Source organism: Pempheris klunzingeri, chromosome 19 (genome assembly GCF_042242105.1).
Source record: "Pempheris klunzingeri isolate RE-2024b chromosome 19, fPemKlu1.hap1, whole genome shotgun sequence".
Lineage (NCBI taxonomy): Eukaryota > Metazoa > Chordata > Actinopteri > Acropomatiformes > Pempheridae > Pempheris > Pempheris klunzingeri.
Genome location: NC_092030.1, coordinates 7,105,839 through 7,133,328, shown reverse-complemented (window position 1 = coordinate 7,133,328; position 27,490 = coordinate 7,105,839). Strand labels below are relative to the sequence as shown.

The 27,490-nt window shown below is 40.3% G+C and overlaps 2 protein-coding genes across 2 annotated transcripts; one reads left to right on the top strand and one right to left on the bottom strand.

Annotated features, from left to right (window-relative positions):
* Positions 1–17,123: 17,123 nt before the first annotated feature.
* On the bottom strand, positions 17,124–18,374 carry htr1ab (5-hydroxytryptamine (serotonin) receptor 1A b). Its single transcript, XM_070851018.1, has one exon. The coding sequence runs from the start codon at positions 18,372–18,374 to the stop codon at positions 17,124–17,126; it is 1,251 nt and encodes a 416-aa protein (XP_070707119.1).
* A 1,793-nt stretch (positions 18,375–20,167) lies between these two features.
* rnf180b (ring finger protein 180b) lies at positions 20,168–26,467 on the top strand. The gene is made up of 8 exons (XM_070850900.1): positions 20,168–20,219; positions 21,123–21,213; positions 21,896–21,991; positions 22,499–23,251; positions 23,812–23,940; positions 24,227–24,446; positions 24,812–24,937; positions 25,992–26,467. Exons 2-8 carry the CDS (start codon positions 21,157–21,159, stop codon positions 26,186–26,188), a joined length of 1,578 nt encoding a protein of 525 aa, XP_070707001.1. The 5' UTR covers positions 20,168–20,219; positions 21,123–21,156; the 3' UTR covers positions 26,189–26,467.
* Positions 26,468–27,490: the final 1,023 nt, after the last annotated feature.

The window sequence follows — 27,490 nt, the reverse complement described above, 5'->3', positions numbered from 1 at the left end:
TCATTATCCTTATTGTCATCGTCATTATCATCATCATCATCATCATCATCATCATCTTTCAGTGGGTCCTGATCACACTGCCATCATCATCATCATCATCAGCATCATTGTCACACCGCCAACTTCATCATCATCATCATCATCCGTTATCATCCTCACTATCATCATCAATAACATTGTCATCATTGTCAACATCATTATCATCATTATTAATTATCTATATGACATATTACATGCACGCTTATTTATTGATAACAACTATATAACTAAAATAACTAAAAATAGTGTTCCCAGCTCTCGCTCAGTGGTATTTGGACCCATGAAAAATGTAAACTTCAATAAAGGAACATTGCAATGAAGAACACTCAGGCTACAGCCCCATAACAACATGCAGGAACAAATGCCTCCTTAGTTGCATTTTGAGTACATTTTACAAAGTACAAGGTCCACCATTGTAGTTATGAAAATGATCCAGTGGTTGCTCAGTATAGTATATGCAGAAAACAACAAGGACTGTTCATGCAGTTTTTTGTCCATCCGCTTTACTTATGACTCTCCCGAAAAATTTGACTTGAACATTAAAACGACACAACAAAAGAATAAATAAATAACCTAACTGAGGATATCAGAACGAAGACATTTGTTTCTTTTGTCGTCTTTGTGGTTTTAAGACACAGCACTGCTCATGAATTCTTTTCCAGCAGGTTGTCTGGGCAGATCACCTCCCCCCTTGAAACTACAATTGGGCCTCTGATAACAGATCTTTTAATATTACTCTCTTCTTCAATATCAGAGGACTGTGGAGGTGCCTGGCAGGGATATTGAGTGAGAACTAAGAGATCCTCCCTTTTGGCTTGGCCCGGCATCAAAACTTATTAGACAGATAAATGAGAGCTGGACTTGCGTTGGAGCGGGCCTCTCTCTGTGCCCGTGTGTCATTTATTTGTCCCCTGTATACCGGCTCAATCAGATAGTGGCCAGCCTTTCATGACTGCCACCATCTCTCTGCATTTGTTGACCCACACTGGCACAGCCAGGACTAATGTTGGCTGCTTCGGTGGCACTGAAACAGCCGTTTCCCTTTCACTTTGAAACTGCTTTTGTTCATGATGTTCCTTTCCCCTCCAGATAAAGCTTTGATCCAAAGGTCAGACGTGTACAATATGTGGTTTTACTTCTCTTTTTGGTGTTTTGTTCTAAACTGATTTATCAAAGTAAAATAGCCTTGTAAACCTTTTTAACACAACCTTTTTCTTTTTGTAGTAAGAGGCTCAATTTGCTGTCCTTTCTTTCACGTATGGATGATGTGCAACAATGTTATAGCAGAGGGATTAAACCTTGTCTGAAACTCTTGAAGAAAATTCTCCTCTCTTCAGTAGACAATTTGCAAGCTACTGTTCTGCCTTAGTGTGTGCCTGTATGTGTGTTTTGTTCAGACCCACACTTATCTGAAAATTCAGTCCTTAAAAAAAGACATCCTTGAGCAGTTTCCTGTAACCATGGTAATAGGAAGTGCTCTCCAATCACATCTGTGTATTGTGTGTTAGGGAAGTACACTGCTTCCTGCTGTTTTCACTGGCTTCCTCCCATTGGTGTGTGCTCAGGATTCTTCATTTGGTCCTGGAAAGACATACAGTTCTTAACCAGTGCTCTTGTTGTGTTCAGTTTTTCTCTTTTGTGCATTTTTCCTACGTACTACTACAGTGCCATCAAATTTGAATGAAGTAAGTTAAAATTTTTTTGGTAAAATTTTCCAATGAACATTAAGTGAATTAAGTATATCTGTATATATTTTATATATATACATATGTGTATATATATTTATATATGTGTGTGTGTAAATATGCGGTTTGTTCATTAATATCAGAAGAAAACACTGATAAAACGCTGAGATCGATTCACTTTGATCACAGACATTGTTTAAAAACTACACTTAAGTTGACATAAACTGAGATTCCTGGCCATTTAATGCATGGTTGTAATAATTTAAGGGTAAACTGAAGAACTAGGGAGCAATGTTTTGTGCGTGGATGCTGCTTGTTTGTATCATATACAAGTGCACAAGCACATTCGAACCAGCACCAACACACAAAATACACAATCATGCTGATGGTTTCATGCTGTTCTGTTAATTGACAGTTGCTGGCAGTTATGACTGCTAGCCAGCAAACATATATACATATATACAGATATATTGTATATATATATATATATTGTATTCATCAGGTTGATGTATACACGACGCTGGATGTGTAGATATATGGTGAGATTACCAGTTTAAATAAGGAAATGCAGTGAGAGAGGCTATATGTAAATATAACATTGTTTACAGAAAAATGCCACGGGGTGTCTTCAAGTTTTAGAATTTAATATTTTAGAATTCTTAATATCAACAAATTTAAGATCTGAAAACATTAAGAAGTAACTGTATACCAGCCTGTAATTTCTCTACCCTCTTTTATGAAAAATGTGCTGAGTTGCACATGTAACCACAGTGATGCTATCATGTACCACCCACCCTGGAGTACACTTACACATCACTGCAGCAAGGCTGTAAGTTAAACCACTGAAGGTCAACAAAAGTGAGATTTTCAGCTGGTGTTAAGGAGCTCTTACTGATATGGTATCCTAAAATATCAGTTTTTAACCCTGACTTGTGTAATAGGTGCAGACAGCAGAATGCATGGTACAACACAATGGTTTCTTTTTGAAAGAGTGATTGAGAACTTTTTATGTTACATAGCATCCGACACTTAAAGCCATTTGAAGTTGCCCCCTCGGAGACACCCGCTGACACTTCAGTGTCGTCAACATGTGGAAATAATTTGCTACAAGCAACACTCCACCATTGGATCAAACCTGGTTGCAATGCAGGTTGCTCATCAGGTCACCAGAAGCACCTCTCTCCAGATCCCCTCCCAGCCTGAGACTGCTGTACAGAGGGACCAAGACCCAATCCTGCTGGACACTGACCAGCCCATCTCGGCGCAGGCCATCATCAAGCCTAAGCAGGGTATGGAGGGACCCCTGCAGACACCACAGCCACCCAGGACCTGCAGCTCGCCTGGCCCTGCTGGGAAATCATGCTGGAGTTTGGATGTGAGGGTGGCTGTGCTTCTGGTTGCTCTGGCTGGAGCTGTAATTCTGCTGCTGCTGTACAGGCTCTTACAGCTGAGACACAGGTGTGTACATGTAGCAGAGTAGCACGTGATGAAACTGACCAACTTCATCCACACTTTTATACAATTTTTATCATATTTATTCATATCTAATTACAGGGATATTACTGTCTGCAGGGGTATCAGAATATGTACTGTCTCATGACCCAGTTGAGGCAAACATAGATAGAACGATTGTGTTTTGCTTTGTGTCGTGTCCTGCAGGCTGAGACTGGCGAGGGCGAGGCATGCTCTGGAGTACTACAGCTTCTTCCACACCGCCACCTACACACTTAAACACCCTGCGCCATGTCAGGACCTGCCTGTCAAGAGCGGGACAATCCCTGACGTTACTCTGCCTGTCCAGTCTGTAGCCCCAGTAACACCTACTGTCACCACCCCACTTCCACCCCCACTGGTGTCTTCTCCACCCCCACCCCCACTGCCACTCCCTCCACCTCCTGTCCTGCCTCCACCACCGCTACCCACTCCACCTCCTCTCCCTTCAACACCCTCTGTCCTGGCCTTCCCTCTACCCCTGCCAGTGATCCACACCACCCCACCCAGCCCTCACCTGTCGTGGGGCGCCTGCTCAGACGCAGATTTGTACTCTAGGATTGGTGCTTTCAGGCCCTCCAGGCTCTCCAGCCTCTCCACCCAATCGAAAGTTATTCTGTTTGAACACTCGTCTCTCTGACATCTGACACAAAACATGACTGAAGACGTTCTTTTGACAGACTGATAATCATCCAGGAATGTTTGTTCAAAGTACTGCATCCTGTATGTATGTAATATACTGGTTACAGGCAAGGCATGTATAAATATTTGAGGTTCAAATATTTTCAGGACTCTCCAAAACTAAAAGAAAAACAAAAGTTAGATTTTTGTGAGGCACTAAATTGTTTTTCTCTACTAAAAAGTCTTGGACTTTGTGCCAAACAAGAAAATTACAGTTTGGAAAAAGAAAACAGCAACACAGCTCTCTTAATTCGACTGGTGGATGTATTGCGTGACAGGCCTACAGTGGAAGTTTCTTTGTCTGAGCAAATTTGACAGCCTCATGTCTATTCTGAATTTGTTTTGAAGGGAAATAAGATAGTGAAACTTGAAGTAAGATTTGTTTTTGTGTGCTGTGTCCTTCACAAAAAAGTGCTAGTTTTTGTTACAGGTCAGTCTTACAGGGGACCATCGATGGAGTTTTATTTGCAAATAGTAAGTTTGTCTGTTGGTACTATAATTTTTATATATAAGAAGTTGAGAAAGGTTCAAGAAAATGGGGCTTTTTTAAAGAAATGGGATAGAGGTGAGCTTAAACACTAAACGAACAGCAACACTCAGAACTAGCTGCAGAGGTCTGGCTGATGCAGAGTCTCAGGCAAAGAGGGAGATGCAGTTGTCCAGGTGAGAGTTGACAAGTGCCTAATGGTTAGCTAGACTAGCTCCCCAGTGAAGAAGGGGCAAATCCTCCTGATGTTACACAGGAACAGAACAGCAGGTACTAGTAGTAACTACTACTAGTAGGGTAATGTCAAGGCTGAGTGGTTTGCTTGGTTTTCATTTCATCATGTTACTTTCTTTAATTTAGAAAACCCCTGACAATGTTTCTATAAGTGACTGAACTCATGAATAGAAGCTCTGAAATGGCTCATCATGGAAAAAATAAGGTGATTCATTAAACTGGTCATAGGATGTCAAAGGGCAGTATGAGGGAAGTATGATTTAAAGTGAACATGGTGTGAACTCTTTACGTTGATTGTCCTGCAAACCACAACAGAAAACTTGAGAGAATGAGTTCTGAATATGAATACCAAGAGAAAGGTTTGTCTTTTATTTTTTTGAATGCTGATGACTTATACGTCTAATATATAATGTCTTCGTTTTTACAGTGTAGCAGAGGCCATTGTTTCTCCAGGCGGGAGGCATTTCCTGAGCTGGTTTTCCTGTTTCAGACCATTCTCTACATTCTCTGTGTTTCCTCTGACTCCCTCTGTGTTAATCTTACTTTGCATTTTACTCACTTACGGTCTTCATCTGTGACTCTTTACTTTTTAATTCAAAGATTTATCTCAGTTTCAGATATGAATTTAAGCTTGTTTGTCTCTTGAACACATTCAGAGTCACAGTACAGCAATTAGCCAACCCAGACATTTACAGATGAGCACAGATTAGCTCGCTAATAGCCACGCTGGCACACAGCAAACATCAATCTGTTGCTGATATAGTAACCTTATAACCTATACTTTTGCTGATTTTATCATTACAATGTGGGTGGTATATGCAAATGAACAGTGTTTAACCTTCCTCTGTGTTATCTGTACCCAAAGCTCCCCGCTTATTTGCCAGAAAAGTCTGCTGTATGATACTACAAACTTACTTCTTTGTATGCCCACTGTGAGAAAATGATTTTGATAGTTAAATGCTGGAATCAGACGTTATATGAGCCAGTATACAGTGCATGAAGGAGGAACAGCCCGCCACAGCTGAGAGTCTAGAACCACCAGCGGGTAAAGATGGTCGTGCAGGGCATTCTGGTTGTTGCAGGTTTTCTGCTCTTTGAGTAAAAGGGAATGCCACAGTCCTTTCGAAAATATTTGCACCTCGTTAATGCATATACAGCCCTGTAAATCCCTTAAAGATTAATTTTCTTTCAATATTTAACCATGTTTTCATAACAGGCCTCTCATTTATAATTCAACGCTAGTTTGTGAATTCATGAGGGAAGCAGTTTTGGTCAATGGTTGTTGATGGGGTGAAAACCAAGACCTTGGCTGACAAGCCTCTTTAGTCTTTTCTCTAAGTCTGCTGCTGAGGCCACTGTCCCCATACTAAAAGCCAGTTAATTCAATCTGTGCATGTACTGCAGCATTGTCTCTTAATTGGTTGTAAGCTGAGCAGGAAAGACATTCGTAACAATATACTGCTGTGGCAATTAAAGAAAATGAGGGAATGTCTTGCAAGGATGAATGTAAATGTGTTTGTGTTCTACATCTGATTAATATTAATTAAAGGTTTTCACCTCAAATTGTTAGCGATCTATTTCAGAGTGCTCATGAAATTCTGCACACGGTGGTAAAAATACAGATACAGCCATTATCATCATAGTGGTTCAAGCCAAGATATCTTTTTTATTTCATATAGTTTTTTTCTGCTTAAATTATAAAGAGTAGGTTGGTGTTACACTTTCAAATGTAACATATGCATTCACATTACAACTTGAATCCATGTCATAATCTGCCGTTTTACATGGAGGGCACCTCATAGAAGTGGTTTGAAACTGACTCACTCACTGCAGTCTTCTCTGTAACACGTTACCAGCTGTTAGCTAAAACAAAATCAACAAATCAACAACAAAAAAGGCCCTAAGATATAATGTTTGTGCTTACGTTACTCCCATTTAATCCCCTTTAGGGTGTCTTGGTATTTTGATATTTTAAACATAAAAAATCTTAATAGCAAAACGGTTAGTTAGTACCCAGATAGAAAGTGAGTCCTCATCATGTCAGTGTTTGGACAGATGCATGTCCCCACTACATAATTAGCACCAAATTAAGTTAGAAAAAGGTTGTAACACTCACTGGTGTAAAAATAGTATATTATGGTAGGCTATAACTTTGTTGTCCTGTAGGTGGCGTGGTGGCAGCATGTCTAATTCTGCAAAGGCAATTATTGATATTAGCAGTGCTTGGCTTCAGTGCTTCAGCCCAGCCAATCTCCCTGTCATCAAGCTATTGAATAGGTGTTTTCATCACACATATGTCCCAAATACATGTGCTAGCAAGGGCCTGCAAAGCTAACTAATACGTTCAGGAGGCTGTTATCACCCAAAGCTGAAGTCAGGTGTCGTAGTATGAGGAGCGATACTAAGTCTGCATAGAGAGGAGATTGGGTTGGTTGGTCAAATGTGTTTGTGCCCTGTGTGGAACTAAAAGTCTACGCCGGGTTATTTTAACTAATGTAGCTTACATCAGATAGTCAGTCAGTTGACTTCAGTTACTAACTAACCTAAGCATCCTCGTTTCATAAACCTAATCACATAGTTTTGGTGACTAAACCTAAACAAACTGTGATCATTTCACAATGCTAACCATATGTTTATCATTGTTATCCTGATGACGAAGGTCTACGACGCCTGCCACTGATACTCTCTAACAGCCGTATATGTCGTTTTGGGAGTGTTGATAATATTAGATGATGTGCACCTTCTGGCCTACTGGTAGGTGCAGTATGCCCCATCTGAGGAATTCCACTGGTAGTGATAAGAACTGATAAAGGGCCATTTAATGTGCTGATAACAAAGGGGGTCAGGCGTTGACATGAACTTGACTGTGTGTCTTTGTTCCTGAAATGAATCCACAAACACGTGTTGTATGGAACGGTCTTGACTGATAGTTGACAGACTGCTGGATCATAAATCTGACCCCGACGCCCTTTAAATGATGGTCTGTCCCAGCAGCTTTTGTCTCAAAGTGCAGATTCTTAGTAATTGCATCTGCCCCCTTCTCAGTTTCTAATCTCTGCAGTCACAGTGAGAGGAAATGTTAATTGCCCTCAGTGTCTTCCTCTCTACATTACACCACAACAAGTCTTTTACTTGTAGAATTGATGGATGCAAGTGTGCACTTAGCATTGGTCATTTTGACTCAGCATGGATAATAGAAAAAAACTGAACAAATTCTCTCAAACTTTGCTCCCCAGGCACAAATCCTCTTGTTTAACCCTTTCATGTCTGCTGTCAGAGAAAACACTTGAGTATGTCAAACTCTGTTGATTCTTGAAATTGAAGAAAGAGATTTCTTTGTACGTTTTATAAATATGCAGAAGTAGGTGTTTGAGTTTTCTTACTATCAGTGATCATTGCATTCAGGCTCCATCGAGCACAAATATTATGTCACATCCTTTATGGACATGTGACATGCATTCCAAAACACCTTCAACTAGAAAAAGTGTCAGATGACATATGTTGCTGAATGCTTGATGCCTTGTATGAAGCACTTTGTAGCACAGACTTTGACAATATGATTACATACAGTTTTAAATTTCAATTAAAAGTATATTTAGTCAAACAAAGGGCTCCAGGAAGTATGTCCCCACCAAGCAGTCCGGGCTGATAAAGGCCGGTCCCCAGTGCTAACATGAAGACGATGCCTGACAGAATAATGAAGGGTGATTCTCAAGCTGAGAAAATGGTGCTAGTCAGTGAAGTCACCGTGAACAGAGGAGTGGTGCATTCACTATGTGTCCAGCAGCTGATAGTAACACCTCATTAACAGCATGTCACAAGTCGGCCCGCTGTGCTCCTGTTGAAGTGGACCAGCTAACATGAGAAAACCCCTGAGATGCTTTTATTCAGGATCAGTCTGACAAGTCTACCAGCGCCTCTCTCTGTCAGTCATTCTCCAAAAGCTTACATGGGAGCAGTCCTCTAGCAGTAATAAGTAACACAGTAATGTGTGAGAGCATCCTGGACTTCCTGTTCTCTCACAAGCCGCACTGACTAACCTCCTGGAAGAATTCAAGGATGTGACCACAAGTTGAAAGTCTTCAACATACCTCCTGCATTTAGATTTAATCAAGTAGACTTTATTTTCCACCAAAAAGTAGTATTCCATTAAAAGCCAAGTGTACAGGAGGGCATTATAATGTGGTATGATAGTGGCACCATAGCATATTTAAAATAACAGCAGACACACCTTTGTTATTCTAATACAGAAAATTCTTTATTACAACTGTTGGCAAGAATTTCAAAGGTCAACGTGAGATGTGTGAACTACAGCTGCTGTTGAGTCTGAAGTACCAGCAGCTCTCCTGCAATAGAATAAAATCCCCATGTCTGATAAGAAGACTAAGTCACCATTGGCTGTGCTACATTTGTTATATATTTAATCATATGTCTTACTCTGATGTATTAGAGGATAAGTCTGGTGTATTTTTGTCTTCCTTATTACCAATAAAAAACTAAAACCAACAGTGCATAAGTGGCTCTAAGCTCCTTTAGACCAAAATAGATTTCAAATATATAGGTTCATTTTTAAAAAGGTAATTTATTTGCCATTTTACAACACAGGGTTGCACAATGAAATAATATAGGATTGGCTCCAGCCCCCTGTGCCCTGCTAAAGGACAAGAGAGGGAATAGCTAATGAAAAAACAGCTGATCACTGTAGTTTCCAGCAAAATCACTCAAACAGGTATTTGTTAGTAGGATTAGTTCATTGGTGGTTTTGTTCTTATTACCTTATTATTTAATACAAATGGATATAGTGCTTTAGTATACCTCACTAATAATCGGCAATGCGCAGTCAAGATATCGAGAAAATTTGACTCATCTTTGAACAATAAAACTAGACTTCCAACTTCAGAATGTGTCACAAGGCCCAGACAGTCGGATTTAAGAGGCAGATGGAAAATGTCATGGATTGATCCAACCTTAATAACTCCGAATGAAGATGCCTGGTATTGATCTGCCAAGAGACACAGCATTATAAACTGTTGTGCTGTGATGTGATTTTACCCATTTTACCATTCAAAGTTTTATATTACAATTTAGGAACTGACGGCAATGAATGAATGAAGAAACAAGCGAATGAATGAATGAATGAACAAATCTACTGTGGGAGAGATGGTTATTCCCTGTTTAATAATCACAATCCCTTCTCAGCAACTAAATCAACAATATAATGCTACCTGTGAGATAGCTGATGTGAGATGTGTGATGATGTAGATGTTTTGAAGGTGTGCTCAGACTGAATGCAGAGAAAATCTTAAGGAAGCAAGTGGACACTAATTTTCCCGGGACGGCGCAATTTCAGATAAAGACCAATGAGATGAATGTGTTTCAACTTCAGCTGAAAAGTTGCACTCCTCCCAAGGCTTTACAACTCCAAGTCATGAACATACACAGGTAAGAGTAAAAAGGAGGAAAACTGGAAGAAAATAACAAACACAGTTGGAGTTTCTGGTCATGAAAATGTTGAACAGAAAGATTTAAACACCATCGTCTTCCCAACTCATCAAGCGCTGCAGTTTGGTCCGTGGCCCTGCTCCTCAGAGCACCCGTAGGTGCTCCTCTGGGGACAGTTTTGCATGCAGGGCACCCCGGTCAACTTGCCAATGACAAATGTGCAACATCCAACTATAAGTTTGCTTAGAAACAGTGCAACATTTTATGAGTTTTGGACATGCAGGAAATGATGAAGTCAGATGGCCTTTGTTGTCATAGTAACGACAATAAACATGTGGTTCAGTCTCTGATGGTATTTATGCCTGTTCTTCAATTTTCTTGACTTCACACTTGGTGGGTGTATTACTCAGGACCCAGTATCAACTGCAACCTCTTGAGATCTACGAGACACATTCATTAGTAGTGTGCTGCTATAGTACACACTGTGTGGTGTATTGACTATCATTATTACATTGTAGAAAATTCAAATATTTCAAGCATCAGTGATGCAGCTTTCGGAGTGAGTAATGGTTAGCAATGGCTTCTTTAAAAAAAAAAAACTTTATTTGGATGAGTGGTTCTTGATAATACTAGAGTTATTGGCCTGTTCCGAACCGGCACTGCACTACTTTTAAATGAGATCAGAAAACAATCCCATTTTTTTCTGCATAACTTTCTGCATAATATTTCTTACGCGTTTTCATTTGCAAATCATTTTTCACCCTCTTAGTAAAAACCATCAGCTGACGCATCCAGACCAAAAGATAAAGTTGTTCAGTGAACTTTTATCTTCTTGTGCTTAAATCAGTTGGAGAAGAGAAGGAGCACCTGCAGAAGGTATCAAACAGCAAGACAACAAACGATGAGCCTCTCTTTGATGTCCCACTTAAAATGACTGACTGATATTCAGGGTTTTTTTAACCAAACCTGGAGCAGGCTTTAGGATTTAAGAGAAGACAAGGAGGGAGAAGGGAAACCTGTGAATAGTTCACTGAGAAGTAGTTACAGAACAGTACCTGACCAAGTTATTGGTCCATAACATACATTACATAACAAACTAGCAAAGATTAATAGTGAAGACAGAAGATGGCCACAGACTTTCAGAAATGGAATATATATTTCTTTTACTTCCAATGCAGGACTGAAACACAAAACAGAAAACTTTGCCCAGTACTTGAGTTGCTGAAGCTGATTTAATAAAGATGTGCACCTAATCAGTCGTGACATTATTGTTGGAGGATCCCTGTGAAGCATCACGACCTCACAGCAGAGCCTTCATTTGTTTGCTTATTGCACCACGAGAGACACCCGTGTAAGACCAAGAATGCATCTTTGACTTGATCCCTTCATCATCACTATCAATCACTATTTACACTTTGACAACTGTGTGACTGACATTGTTTTGAGTTGCATTCAGATACTAATGTTATATCTTAAAGAAGCAAACTATACTTACATTGATCAAAAGTGTAAATTCACGAAGAACTAAATGTTAAATGGAGCAACTCTACACATTTCTGTTGCACATTTCATCCACTGTGAGCAGATGATGACAATGAGTTGCTGAAGTTTTGTAACTTTACTAATGTAGTAATGCACTAATACTAATGTACTAGTACTAATGTGACTTTTGAGAAAAAGAAATAGTTGATTCTTCATCTTACAAATGAAAAACTGAATTTACAAGTAATATAATGCATTTTTGCTCATGTCAGCATACTCAGGGGTTTTGCTGCTGGCGCCTCTTGTGGTCTGGTATGACCAGTGTCTTATGGAGACTAATGTTATGTTATGTACTCTTATGATATCACTGAATCTCTTTGCTGGATTTATTACTTGTCTACACTTGTGCAACTACAACAGTTGTGTTGCAAAACTGTAGTTTTGCATTTAGCATAATGCCATATGCAATCATCAGTAGTGGAGCAGAAAATGAAAACTTTGTCCTCATGGCACCAGAGGAAATATCATCAGATCATTAAAATCAAAAAGGTTTACTCTGGAGATGTGATCAAGTTGTTAAAAACAAATAACTGTTCTAAAGGGGACAACGACATTACTTTAAAAATCTGTAATTTCATTGTACACTTCATTTCTTTAGTTTTGTTGAGTTTATATGCTATTGTTCCTCTCCAGAATCATTTATTATTAGAGCCTTTATTCTCCATATATGCTTGTCTATAGACAAGTTTAAAATGTTTTGTATACTCAGTGAACTGCTGTGCACTGACTAAAACATTCTTTGGGTTACAATTAAGTGGACTCAATTGTTTTTGTTTTAAACCGGTATAATATTGTTTCCATTTTGCCTGCAGTTAATGCCAAATTAAATTGTCATTCATTCTGAAGAACACTACAATAGATGTATAGCTACAGGTGCTGTGGAAACTGTGGGATCCTTAAAATAAAGAGCTTTCACGTGCTGAGAATTATGATCATTATCGTCAGCAGAATATTTCATTCAAAACTAACACGTTTAGTTGTGAACTAAGCGTTTTAAACTGCACAATGATGTGTAAACTTGAAAATTAAATCCAAGAAATCTTTTAGTTTTAAAAATGATGATTTTTTTCATCTTTCAGCCCGAGTTTAAATTTCCTATGATTCCAACCCAAGGACATATAGATGAATGGGCTGAAAGCAGCACAGACTGCACCACCTTTTAATGGGATTGTCTCAGTTTTCTACCAATAAAACCACCAGAATAACTTTAAAGCTGTTGCAATCACATAGAAATTCTACATGTGGAAAATTATCTTATACGATGATTATTCATTCATTGTAACTCAATGTATAGAATGGGCACCTCTGCTTTAAATCTCCCCTATAATGCTCATAAAAATATATAACCACTATTTAAAATGAAAGGTTGATTCTTTTTTTTTTTTCAGAAGATCATCTGCAGCTTCCGCTCTGCTGTTTTCCTCAAAGCATGTTAACAACAATAGTTTCAGGAAGAAATCCAAAAAAAGACGAGGAGGCTTTATTCTCTCTTTGGGTGCTGCGAGGCTGTGAAAGCCCCGTAACGTAATTTCTCTGACAGCAGAACGCCGCCGGAGCTCCTGCAGGGCAAACATGACTGAACAGTTCAAGAGCGTATGGCTGAAATTTAATCCACACTCTTCCTCCAATATGCAGGTTGATTTACAGCCAAGAGCACTCGGTAGCAGTCTCAGAGGAAGCTCGCACAACAGACCTTAAGAATACACAAGCATCTGCCATGATACATTTAAACAGTGTTATTGTGTTTCAGAGGCTTCAGCACCATTCTGCACGTTTGTAAGTGACTTTGTGGAATTTCACTCCTGTCAAGAAAAGGTTTAAAATCCAAGTCAGCAAGACGTGTTTCTTTCTTCGAGCTGTTGTTCATTGATGTTTGGAGAAATGGTCTTTTGAAATGTCTCCTGTCAAAAGGACAATAGCAAATCTGACTGACAAATCATGCTGTTTAGAGGGAGTAAAACTTGAAGACAGCAACAATTGTGTTGTGGAGGAAATGTATCAATACTGATATTTTTTGTCTTGATGTGACAGAACACTGTAATGTGCTGCCAAACTGCAGAAGGTTTGGATCAATGGATCATGGATCACATGGAACAATCACAGTTTTCTTTATTTAATCTTTTATAATTAAGACTCAGCTTAATGCTCACTAATAATAATAATCACTGTACTGTTGGTTAGTTTATTTTATATCATGTATTTTAGCAACATATGATATAATATAATAAAAAGTGAAGCAGCACAGGCTGTGGTACAGTATGCTGACTTTTAATCTCCAGTATGGGTCAAGAACCACAGCTCCTACACATCCCTTATAATGCAGCACAGTGGCATCTTTTCGTTGGACCCAGCCTGCAGCCACCAGCCAGCCTGGTGAACACCTACTTCTTTTAAACTCTGTGCCCCCAGTTTGTAACAAGAGGTTTCTGTAAAAAAACGAGCTGCGGCTAAACCCATGATGAGATTACCCTGACGACATCACTATGACATCATCAGCATTCATTTCTCAGACCAGGCATGCCTCCTCTAGAAACCACAGAAGACATTATATAAATCACAAATCTGTTCAATGTTGGTGAATCAACCAAAATATCATAATTTATAAATTCACCAGAGAGTGGACGTGGAGTTCTGCTTTTTTCTTTGTTGCCAGGGTCACAGTATTGTTCAAATTATTAATTTGAGAGGACGATTTAATATTTTTCCTCTTTTCATTGCGTCTAGATAAATTCATTTTCCTGATAAAATATTTGTCAAACAAAGAAACACAGAAACTTCTTTTAAAAGCATAATTTCCAGTTAATTACAGTTGTTATCTGACAGTTCATGTCCCATCCCTGCCGGACTTCTTTTTCTTTTTCTGCAATGTAGTCGTAGTTTTTTCCACAATGCTGCCATTATGGTTTCAAGTCCCCACAACCCACACACACACACTGTTAGTTTATCATTTTCTTATAATCTAATTTCTAGTGGAGGTTCCATTGTGTCCAAAGATGCCAAATACGTCAGTTTTTGTCAAGAATTGATGTGTTAGACATCTAGAATATTTCCGACTTCTTTATAAAAAAGTATGGAGTCATTCTTATGAGCTGGAACAAACTAAATCAGATTATGTGCATGTGATCCTGTCAGACAGAAAGAGTTCATAAATAATAACTTTATACAGTTATTTCAGATAAAAGTAGGAAACTTATAAAAGAGAAAAGTTTGACACTCTTATCAACAGAGGCTTGTAGTGCAGTAGCAGCCTCTGTGTAACGCTGAGGAAAAAGAATAAAAAATACACCTGCTTATTGTCTGAGGTAGCTGCCAGCTGTGGACCCCTCATACACACCTCTGTATTCCTGTGTCTCAGCAGGCCTTTGATCAGGTAATTGCCCCTTCGGCCCCCGGAGTTTGCATCCCCCATATGTCGCTATGGCGACCATCTCTCCAGCATCCATCTGTGTGCCCCCTTCACGGCCTTTTTAAGATGGACTTATATGTTATGAAGCTGTGAGTGAAGGAGGAAAAGGGCAGCGAGGCGCTACAAGAACACCCCGACCACTTCAACAGCAACCTTTTTATGGTGACGAAGGTGTGTGTGTGTGTGTGTGTGTCTGTGTGTTTGTGTGTGTGTTCCTTTTTCTGTCTCCCTCCCTGGGAGTCTGTCTGTCTGCTTGCCTGCCCACCACGGCCGAGACGCTCTCCATGTCTGTGTCACCAACCCCCCTCCCGGGAATGACCAAATGCATTATTTCAAACCGTAATAAGGATCGTCTTTGTTTCAACATGATCCCGGAGCCACTGCAGATCAACACACACGCGTTGTGAGAGGATCAGAGTGCAGGCGGAGCTCAGTGGAAACAATTTGTGGGCTCAGGATGCTGTTTGAAGACACTGTGATGGGGATGACACATTTTCTGTGAAGATTTTAAGACAAGAACTTAAGTCCCACTGTGACAATACAGTCCACAAACATTACGTGTATATTAACCAATCAACAAAAATAATTTCTCGTTTCATTTCCCATTGAATAACTCACAGCTTATGAAAGTCATCTTTTTCCCACTCTCTGTGACAGAATCACATAAAATATTCTGTTTCAGCTGTTCATTGGAGCTTTGTGATGTTTACAGCAGAGACAAATTCAAATCAAAGAGTGCACCTTTCCATCCACTCTGATGTATTCAGCACACAAAGTTCAGCCTAACATTTTTGGAAACTTCTGGGTCTTCACTAGAATTTAAAATAAAGTTCTGTGAGTTTAAACGGTGCTTAGTGACTGATCCACCAACAGGTCATTTAATCTGAAGAGGTTATGTAGCCAAATGGAGTGAGTTATTTTCTGCTTCACATCCACACAGAAAAAAAGCAAATCCTCACCTGGAAGCTGCACAGCCGCATCTTTCAGCATTTAGTGTCTCTTTATGTATCTTGCTTGAGCGCGCTACAGAACTGGAGGTCAGATGTTTATTACTATCATTTCCGTGCATATCCATATCCAACAGTTTGCAGGTCCAGAGTGATAATCATCTGCACAGAAAGAACAAAAACCCTGAAGAAAAGACAGGAAGAAGCATATCTCCAAATACTAATATTCTAACTAATATACTAACGAGATTTGGGACCGAGACAGCAGCGTGGGGGATGTTTATATTTCAGTGCAGATGTTAAACTAAATATTTCAGTCTTTTAATGAGAACATAATATATAGGGAATGGTGTCCTGGATACGTGGATGTAGAATGCTGCTGCCATGGATAAATAATTTCTGATTTCCAACATCTGTGGTTTTTCTAACTGCCACACATGCAGTTTAACGTATTTGAAGAGTGCAATATAATAATGTTTGGAGTTTGCAGCTGCCGTTATCTACAAATGTCTCGGCTATTTATTCACATTCGTTCATTCACCACAAAATGTTACAAAATAATGAAAAAAATACTCATCACAGTTTCCAACTGCCTAATATGACGTCATCAAGTGTTTTCCAAGGATATAAGTCTGAACTGCACATTTACACATTTGAGAAACTGGAACCAGAGATTTTGTGCAATTTTAGCTTCATGACTGACTTTACTCAGCTTGGAAGTCGGCCACTGGAGATGTGCATTCACTTCCCCTCATTTTACCACTTATTTTAGATATAATTTACCTTGTATTAGTATTCGTTTTTATTAAACAAGGCCCATGCACAGGAAAAGAAAACAGTCATCTCTAGATTAGGAGAGATGATTTAACTAATTTCCATCTGCAGTCTTTCTGTTTGCAGAATTCAAAAGCGTAGATAGATTGTAATAGATTTTAAAATCATGACTCAGTCATGAAAAAGTATTTCTTTATTGAACATTACAGAACAGGATGAGGAACATATAGCTTCAATCACAGCTTTATCTATGCATAGGCTACAGACATGTCTGGGAATATTTCAATACTGAAAACGATGGTGATGATCGACAGTAATCATTATGAGCATCATTCTGTATTCAGAACAATGTATTTGTGCCACTTTTAAAGGCTGTCAGTCCACCTGAATCGCCATCACAGTCTGCAAAAGTGACACTTGATTATTTTCTTGAAAGCGCTCTGGAAGTCTTTGTTGAAGTATGCGTAAATGATGGGATTGAGCAAAGAGTTGGAGTATCCCAGCCAGTTAATGACATCCTCCAGCCAGCGGGGCATGTAGCACGAGTCCTGGCAAAAAGGCATGACCAGGGCGACGATGAAGAAGGGCAGCCAGCAGAGGATGAAGGTGCCCATGATGATGCCCAGAGTCTTCACCGTTTTGCGCTCCCGTGCCAGCGCGATCTTCCTCTTCGCCTCGGTCGCCTTCTCGTGCCTACTTTCGAACAGCGGCACTGAGCTCGGGGTGTTGGGCAGCGGCAGGTTGCTTTTGGAGTTGCTGTGAACTTCGATGATCTCCAGAGACTCACCGTCCTCCGCGTGCTTAACGGCGCCGTTGACGCTCGGCAACGGCCGGGGCTCCACGCTCCTTTTCCAAGTCTTGCCCTGCGCGTCACCGGGAGTCTTTTTGTGGAACAGTGCGGGGGATAACGCCAAGCAAGAGTCGGACACTTTCTTCTTCTCAGTTTTACGCACCGTCCTCCTGATCCGAAACCTGGCCGCTTTGAATATCCGCCCATATAAAACCAGCATCAGAGTCAGCGGGATGTAAAAAGCCCCGAAAGTTGAGTATATTGTGTACCAGGGGTCTTGTCTGATCTTACATTGTTTGGGGTTCGCCCTGTCCTCTGCCATGCTGCTGGGCTGGGAGCGCATGATTAACATCGGCGGCACTGAGATGGAGAACCCCACGAGCCAGGTGACACTGATGAGGACGGCGGCTCTCCTCGGCGTCCTCTTCTTCATGTAGTCTATGGGCTCGGTGATCGCCCAGTATCTGTCCAGAGCGATGGCGCACAGGTGCAGGATGGACGACGTGCAGCACAACACGTCCAGAGAGATGAAGATGTCGCAGGGAATCTGCCCAAGAGTCCATCGGTTTAAGACCTGGTAAAGCGCCGCCATGGGCAGCACCAGAACCGACACCATCAGGTCGGTGACAGCCAGAGAACCGATCAGGTAGTTGGCCACATTCTGGAGAGACCGCTCCAAGGCGATGGCCGCAACCACGCACGCGTTCCCAAATATTGCGCACAGGATGAGCGCGCCAAGCAGGAAGGATGTGACCACTTGATAACTCAGCTTCACCTCCTCGTCCTCAGGTTTGGGGGTTTTGTTGGAAGGGATTTCAAACTGAGACCAGGCTGTCGTGTTGTTTGCGCCCTCCATTGTTGGTCAGCTCGAAGTGTTAGGGGAGCTTTTGTTACTCGGTGGAGAGCCCGGTGCTCATCACACCGCCGCACCTTGAAGAGCGCATAGTGGGTCTGTTGGACTGAGCTGTGCAGCAGAGATGGTCTGAACTGCGAATCTCGGCTGCTGACGGAGAATGATGCTGCCTATTTATACCAGTGATGGAAAATGCGTCATTTGTCGGTGAGGATGTAACGGAGTCTGGCTGCTTGTGTCTGTTTTGTCGCCAGCTGTGGCAGTGAGGATGTGGGAGTTATTGACTAAACACGTATACAAACTCTATTATTTTTATGGTCTCGAGGCTGCAACTCCAGTCAATTTGCATTTTTCAAGAACTCAACTTTCTTGAAACGAGTGGATTTTGGCATTTCGGCGAGAAAATAAGTTCTTCGGCTTGTAACGCAGCTTTTGAAAACTCTGTGCCCGTCAGTTACACTTTATGAGTCTCATTTTATTTATGTTAGTGAACTGATCTGTACTGTGGGCTTCTGTTTGTCTATTAAAGAATAAGTGCAACTACACTGTAAACAATTGTAATACTACTACTACTACTACTAATAATAATAATAATATATAATAATAATAATAATAATTATTATTATTATTATTATTATTGTTATTATTATAAGAAGAAGAAGAAGAAGAGTATTTTTGATCTTGAATATATGGGTCTAATTGATTAAAAACAAAAATTAAAAGGAAAAATGTTTTGGGCTCAAATGACCAGATTAGCATTTAACATGCTGTTTATTCTCATGTGTTGGACTTTAATTTCAGTTAACGGAGTGTTAGAAGTAGTGAGTATTGCTCTTCTGTTTTCAGCACCATGGTCAGCACGCCGGGGCACGGGTATGACACTGCCACCTGGCGTTGGTCCGCTACCATAACAGTTGGATGCTTATGGATGGATGATTAGACTGAAACATATCAAGAAACATTACAAAGCAGCTTCCTTTTCTTTAAACTGTCAGCTGAATGCTTGCACAGTTCACATTTCACATTGCAGTTACATGGGCTACTTGTGCTGTAGATATGTGAGAATAGGGATTGGCCATTTGTGTTTAATAAATATGCCACTTCTAAAATGTATTAAACAGTTGCACCAAAACAAGTGACATCTGTTACTGTTCGTCCCGGCTGGATCAACCTGTGAGGCGGCTGCTGGCCCCTCTGTCTGCTTTGTTATTGTACCCTGTCTACAGTAAAGTGCTGCTGCATGCCCAACAAGGAATACTGTACTTTAGTGGAGCAAATCCCCTTACAGATTACAAACAAGAGAAGAAACACACAAAAAGAAAGGGAAAAAACAATGCTTGACTAATTGAATGTGGGACTTTTGGGGCCTTCTTGCTGGTAGTTCTGGGCAAATAGTGTTAATAGGTTCAGAAACTGAGAAAACTGTTCTTGCTGTTAGTTTCAAGGCTAAATTAACACTTATGCAACAATTGATATTTTATGCCACAGATGTTTTTTTTAAATGTTTTTACTTCATTTATCTTGGGTACATTTAGGCCAGACAAGGCATTTGTACAGTGCAATGCCATTACAACATGACATGACCATAAGATTTTAATTTCCTTTGTGAAAGACTTTGCTGAGGTGGCTGTTGGAATAACTACATTGCACTGGTTGTTTTTTCTCGTGTCTTTTTCGTTTCTTCTCTTGGCGGACTGACTCTCGAGCGTCTAGTTTTTGGTCTGTTTGACTTTCCGTAGTCTCTCAGTTTTCGTGACGTCACGGCCCCTCTTAAAGCGAAACGGCAGCTTAACTTTCTTGCTATTTTGCTCAGGTCTTCTTCGTCACTGCTACTCTAAAAGTCATCAGGTAGGCGAGTCTGAATGACAAAAATAGCCATATGCGGAGTGTTGTTTGCTAAAGACTGTTATTTTTCGGTGAAACCCCCCCACGAGAGCGCCTGTTGTTGTGGTTAACAGAGCTAAGTTAGCAGGACATTTGTGTTATTCTGCCTGTGTGATTGTTAGCTATGCACTGTACATGCTAGAACATGAGAACATTGAAGTGAAATGTCGCTGTAAATGTAGTTCAAACACCGTGAGAGAGGCCAAAAATCCTCTCAACCTTTACATTAACTTAATAGCCCTGTATGGAACCGTCAACATATGGATCAACAGGCTTTAGATAAGTAGACACTCGAAATTCCCAGCAAAAACACAGTGGACAGCCCTGTTTACTTATGGTCCAGGGCTGCTTTTCAGGGCTTTAGCCCACATTACACAATAATGAGTTAGATGTCAGTGAGCTTTGATGAACTGTGAGACAGACTGTGAGCCAGACCACATCACCCAACATCAGTGCTGGACCTCAGTAATGCTCCAGTGTCTGAATGGGAGCAGATCCCTGCAGCCAGCTTCAGAGAGGTGGTGCCAAGTGTTCACAGAAGAGAGGAGGCTGTTGTAGCTCCACATTAGTGCCCATGGTTTTAGAATGACATGCTGATAAGTCACTGGGCTGTAATGTTCAGGTGTCCACCTCCTTTTTCATAACGTACCTCATTCATTTGCAGGTAACCAACCGGATCATTTTCTTTGTGAGGTCTTAAGAGAATCACTCTGAAAATAAAGTATATAGACATGTCTGATATATATATATTTATGCATATATATTAATGCGGGTGTGTTTTCAGTTGTGTGTGTTTTGACAGTCAGTGTTCTCTACACCTGTGCTTAAAATTTGTTTGATTTATTCAGAAAAAAATATTTTATTTAGATTTTATTTGGAGAGCCTGAAGAGAGAGCGAACCATGCTCCGCTGCAGGAGGTGTCGGAAAGGCATCATAGACTCAGCATGTCTGTCAATGGTAGGTGTAAAGTTTATGTGTCTGATGTGTTAGACCCAACAATTTGGGTCTAAAGTTACTTCCCCTTAAAACTCACTTCTTGCACATATTGGGTTTATCTCCACCCAGTAAGCTGCTACATAGTTTGCTGGTGAGGAGTTGTTGAGTTTGTCTGTTAGTAAGGCAGGCAGGCAGGTAAGCCAATATAGCTTTATGTATGTTGCACATGTTAAACACAAAGGCAAGTCTGTGTTCTACAAAGTCAAAGAAAAGCTTTAGAATGACATTCAAAACAATAAGCAAAAATGCAATAAAAACAGAATAAGATCAAGATAGAATAAAATGGTTTTTAATCAGTCAACACAGATGCATGATTTAAAATGCAGTTTACAGTGCTGTAATGAGCTGAGAAACCAAACAAAGGTGTCACATTAGGCTTTGGGAAGGTTTTCACTATTATTTCATATTTTATGGACTAAATCCCTTATCAATAATATCACCCCTCCCCCCCAACAAATTATCAGAGATAATATGAGATAATAAACATCGAGATTAGTTACAGCCCTAATGATGGCTAATAGTCTATACAGTTGTTAGGGGACATCAGGTCAGAGAGAAGTCAAAGATAACAGCTTGTGTGTCAGTCATTAAAAGAAGATAGCCGGCTGAATGTCTGAATGTGTGTCTTTTTATGTCGAGGCAGGTTGAGGCCACAGATGAAAGCTCAGCTGCTGTTTGCAGCATTTGGCACGTGAACGTTGACACGTTGCCAGAGTGGATACTGACCTCGGTTCACCAGGTAAGTGTGTCAGCTCGGAAATGAAGTGAATGCAGTTTTAAGTGATTGTGTTCACTGCCATTAGATGAACGGCAAAAAATGTTGTTCCTCCTTTTTCTTTTTCATGCACTGTAATTATGTTAATTATTGCAGCCGCAATCTGTCATTATCCTGTCCAAATGCATTTACCGTAGTTTTATACATGCTGGTATAATAAGTCAATTAGTAGTAGACCTATAGAAAATGAATCGACTGCTTTTCTTCGGTTTTTGGTCTGTTGGGCAAACAAGACAAGTCTTGGCACCTTGGAAATGTGATGGGCATTTTTCTCTATTTTCTGACATTTCATAGACAAAACAATATTACAAAGAAAAAAATCAGCAGATTGGTTGATTAGAAAAATAAAAGGGAGTTGAAGCTCTATATTTTGACTAACAAACACATGAAGGGTTTAATATCTTATTTTCTAAAAGAGCCAAACCATTTCAAGATGTGGTTGTGATTTATGTGTCTGTGGTTTCTGTCTAGGCACAGTGGACTGTAGGAAAACTGAACTGCCAGAACTGTGCAGCACGTCTGGGCGGCTTCAACTTTATTAACCGCTGTGAGTGTCCCTGTGGCCGGGACGCCACAGTCCACCTCAACAAAAGCCGCGTGGATCGTGACCACAAACACTACGTTCTCATCGTCCAGCCGCGGAGGATGAGGCCTCGGAAGGAACAGGGTGGTCTGCTGACCGACGGCTCTCAGACCAAAGAGCAGTATAACAGGACTGCACTGGACAATTTACAGCTTAACGCTGCTGCTGCTGTCGTGTCCCACGGCAGTTCTGCAGAGGCCTCTAATTCACTGGCTGACAGTGAAAACACACAGTCATTTTCTTTCAGTCCTCTCTACTGCATCTCTCACAGGAGACGGTGCAGTTTGGAAGATGATGCCGCCATCAGGTCCTCATGCTTTTGCCCTGCAGGCCCTATGGTTAAGTCTGCTGTCGAGACGACAGCGGCAGGGACAGATGAGTCCACACAGCCACCCGAATGGTATCCCACAAGTCAGCAGTTTGACACTGATGGTGAAGCATCAGTCAACGCTATGGCCAGCCATTCATCTGTTTCTGGAAGGACACGATCACCTCTGGATCAACAGCTGCTGCAAACTGTGGAGGACGTGGAGTCTTCTCCAGAAAACACAGCTGTCCACGAGGAGGTTTCTGATTCCACTCCGTTCCTCGGAGGGAGATCCATCTCTGTCAGTGTAGCTGAGCAGGAAGAGGAAGTAGTGGTAAGTCGTTGGTATTTACAGTGAATTTTAGAAAGATCTGCAATATCAGGACTGTAGCCAATTAGCATTTAATGTGATATGTGACAATATATTAGCATCCTATTTATTTCCAATGTTACCATGTTTTTTATTATTTGCGTTGGATTTTTTGACGATAAGAAAAATCTTGAATTGGGGTTTTACGCTGTCTCTGTATAATGTAGGCAAATTCTTTACAAAATATCTTAAATAATCTTAATAATGTCCAATAGAAATTCTAGAATAAAGCCAGACTTTTCTTTAACCGCTGAGGCTCAGATAGGCCCAGAAACCCAGAACCCAGAAAGAAATGCCACCTCTACAAACAAGTTTATGCAGTAAAACATTAACCCTCAGACCATTCCTGAGTTCCTCCAAAGAAATTGCAATTTATGCAATTAAGAGCACTGAGACATGCCCTTAGATTCAGAATAAGAAACAAGAAGAAGAAAAAAATTGTAGCAAAATTCTGTTTATTGAGCTATCTTGAAGACGAGTCAGGGGTCAGGATTATTAATGCTTTGTGTGCGTTGCCTTCTCAGCCTCAGGCCTTTACAGCCTCCCTGGCCTCAAACCGACTGAGCAAGAGAGAGAAGAACCGTCTGAAGAGTCTTCGGAGGAAACAGAGGAGGAGAGAACAATGGCTGCACAGTCAGCTGGAGCAGGAGCAGGTGAGAGAGTTCACACTGTCCTTGAGCCCGTACACAGATCCTCACTCAGTTACTACCACTGAAATAAACATGTAATCGCAGCTCTTTTTCAGACACATCAAATAAAAAAGGCCCTGAAAGTTATTGGATGTTTTTGCATAGAAAACCTGTAAAGGTACTGAGGAAGCCATTTAACAATACACATCCTTTCTCTTTGGAATCCATGCATATTCTGTCCCCATAACGTAAATTATCAAGTAAATGTAATGTCCTCTGAAGTGATGGAAACACATCTGTGTGTGTCCAGGCTGAGAGTGTGAGCGGTTCACTGCTGGACAGTGAGGAGGAGGACCGAGAGGGCCTCACATGCGCCGTTTGTCTCGACGTCTACTTCAGCCCATACAGCTGTCAGCCCTGTGGCCACGTCTTCTGCGAGCCATGTCTCCGCACGATCGGCAAGAACCAGCCGACAAACACACCCTGCCCCCTGTGCCGCACCCTCATCTCACACACCAGCCTCCACAAAGGTGAGCCTCCGTCAGGGCTCATGCCCCAAAACAACACATGCTGTCCCCGTCTCTGATACTGCTGTTAGTTTACCAGATTAGTAACGACCATTTTGATTAGATTATTAGAAATTACAAACATTTACTGTTTTCGGCCTTTCCAATGTGAGGATTTGTTGTTTTTCTGTTTTATACAGTTGCAAATTAAATATATATATATATTTTTTTTAAGTAAGACTTCACCTTGGGCTCTAGGAAATTGCGATTAGTTGTTCTCCTGGTACCTGTGTGGGGGCGCTCTCCAGTTTTGAATGTAAGTGTGAAAACGTGTCCTCACACCCTGTGTGTGTATAGTGACAGTGGATGTTGTCCTCATTCCTCTTCAGATCTCAACCAAACGGCCAAGACTTTCTTCCCAAAAGTGTACTACGCACGCAAGCAGAACTTCCAGGGCGCTTCGTGTGCAAAGTGGCCTCTGCCCAGCTGCCGCAAACGCTTCCGTGCATTCTGGGGTGAGATGGTGTTTGTATTTGTTGTGTTAGCATATATATTTTTTCATTTATTCTATGAAGCTGTTCCAGCGTATTCTTTGGATTACTCTGAGTAACCAGGATGCTGTTTCTGAAAAAGAACAGATTTAGATTACCTCTAAATGTTAGTGAGATGTGAAATGTGAAACATACAGTACAGTACAGTTTTGAAGGCAAAAGGTGGTCACACCAAATATTGATTTGATTTAGATTTTTCTTCTGTTCGCTCGCTTTGAATTTTGTAAATTGATATAAAAAAATTCTTACTTTACAGCATTTCTTCACACGTACCTTTTGCACCGTACTATATGTCTCCATATGAATGATCTAATTTTTACACTTTCCATGACCTTATTCACTGCAAAAGCAGACGTTTTACTGCCTTTTCCCTACAATTTAGTGGCAATAAAGAGCTTAATCTTTACAGCAGAGTTCAGTCCCACAGATGCCTTAACAAACAAATAACAAATAAAACAGCACCAATACAAATCCAGTAAGATAAACATTATTACAGAGTTATCTTGCTTCGTACCATCGTATGGTGTATGGTGTTTGTAATAATATTCTACACAACACTGCAACCTCCAGCAATAATTTAAAAAAGATTACAGCACTCTTTCACTTAAAAACATCTGTTAAGTTTTCTTTTTGCCTCATAATTTATGGGAGATGCAGGATGCCAATGTTAGAATGAAAATTTTTGAATTTTAGAAAAAACGGAACCAAAAAGTTTGACGAAAAATGCACTGTGCTTTGTTAATCATTAAATTGGCAGACAATGTGCAGCCTGAAGTGGAAAATTAAACTGCAAACTGGACTTTGATGTCGTGGTTTCAGATTATTTTTCAAGAAAATGAAATGAAAATGTTGTAATGGTCATATTATATATTGAATATATATTCCATGATATTCAGCCATAAGCCACATTTCAGGAATCTTGCGAGGAAACATTGTCAACAAATAATGACATTTTATAACATTTTAGATGACTTGAATAATTTTTTAGGGTGAAAATGTTTTATCTGTTTAACTTTAGGAGAACAGAGACAGGCAGCGATGGCTGGGAGACGCTGGCACTTTGCCCACAGAGGTTTCATGCTGGGTGCTTTGGACCTCACCGACATGCGAGGATGGCTCTTCGACATCGGCCTGGTCATCGTCTACATCCACTCAGTCAACTGGATCCTGGCTCTCCTGTTCCTCTGTTTCCTCATTTATTACTTCTTCTTTTAGGACACTGAGGCGTGCTCAAGAGTTTGCAGTGCAGTAAAGGTTTTTTTTTTTTGAAAGAGATTTCACCAGTTTGAGAGCCAGACTTGTTACGTCAGTGGTAAAGTATCTCAGAAATCAATCACAGGTGGTGGTGACATATATTAAAGTAAGGAGCAGGGATCTGAATATTTGCAGGTTTGAAATTTGCACAAATGGTCAGAAAGGTTTACAATATGGATTAATTTAATAACTTAATATGGAGACTACTGGTCTCTATAGAACAGATATTTGCATATGACTGCAAAAATCTAGCTGCCGGAAATGTTCAGGTTTCCGTTTGTTGTCTGTTTTTAAGAAATATTGACCAATCACGTTTGAGCATGCAGCCTCTGTTGAGAGCAAGAGAGGCAGAACACATTGGCCAAAATACAATCTTAGGTTACCCATCGTCTGATGCTGATTTAGCTTTTAATTAGCTTTTCTTTTTTATTCGTCTGCATTCATGTGCAGATATCTGTTTATGGAGATTAACCAAATCTCAAAATGGCTGTACTGTGACCCAGACATATTTTCTCTTGCACTCAGAGGCTAAATCTTAGTCAGACAGAGAATAGCGGATGGGTTCTGAGAATGACTGACTTAAAAACTAACTTTGAAAATGTAATAATGAAATACATTTTCTGAAATACAGAAAAATGCAGCTGCTATAGTTTATGAAAATGGGGGGGAAAAAACAAAAGAGAAGAGTGATATCACACAGACATGAGATTTATAATGATATCATCGAAGTCTCTAAATTCATCTGTAACTATTTTTTTAGTGTAGCACCGACAGGATGTTAGAAGACAAAGTGGCACTTTACTGAAATGGAGGGAGAGTCAGCAATAAACGCATATGAAACTTTAAAAGAAAATCTAGTATGAGAGTCATCAACCCTTTGTAGTTTTACTCCAGTGTCATTGGAGGTCGGTGAAGTTCACTTCAGTCTTTGTGTTTCATGGAGCGATGAAATTATGTAGAGTGAAGATAAAATTGGAAGTGAGCTACATTGCTGAGAATGTTTTTCTTATTCATGTACAGGTTGTATTCACAAACCAGATGGATGCTCAGGAACCAAATATCTGACAAGTAAAGACAGATAGATAGATAGATAGATAGATAGATAGATAGATAGATAGCCAAAAGAACAGACAATCAGATTCACAAATGGGGAAAAATGCCCATTTCAGTACAGTGCCTTTGCTTAGTTTGTGCCTTCTGTCTATACGTCTGTAAGTAATATGAAACTGGAATCAAATTTAAGTTTTAGCCTGAAGTTTTAGC

Excerpts from the sequence above, each read along its gene's own strand:
- rnf180b (XM_070850900.1), top strand. The coding sequence starts at position 21,157 with ATGCTCCGCTGCAGGAGGTGTCGGAAAGGCATCATAGACTCAGCATGT. Across the intron at positions 23,941-24,226 it reads GTCAGCTGGAGCAGGAGCAG|GCTGAGAGTGTGAGCGGTTC; the intron begins GTGAGAGAGTTC and ends GTGTGTGTCCAG. Across the intron at positions 24,447-24,811 it reads ACACACCAGCCTCCACAAAG|ATCTCAACCAAACGGCCAAG; the intron begins GTGAGCCTCCGT and ends ATTCCTCTTCAG.
- htr1ab (XM_070851018.1), bottom strand. The coding sequence starts at position 18,374 with ATGGAGGGCGCAAACAACACGACAGCCTGGTCTCAGTTTGAAATCCCT.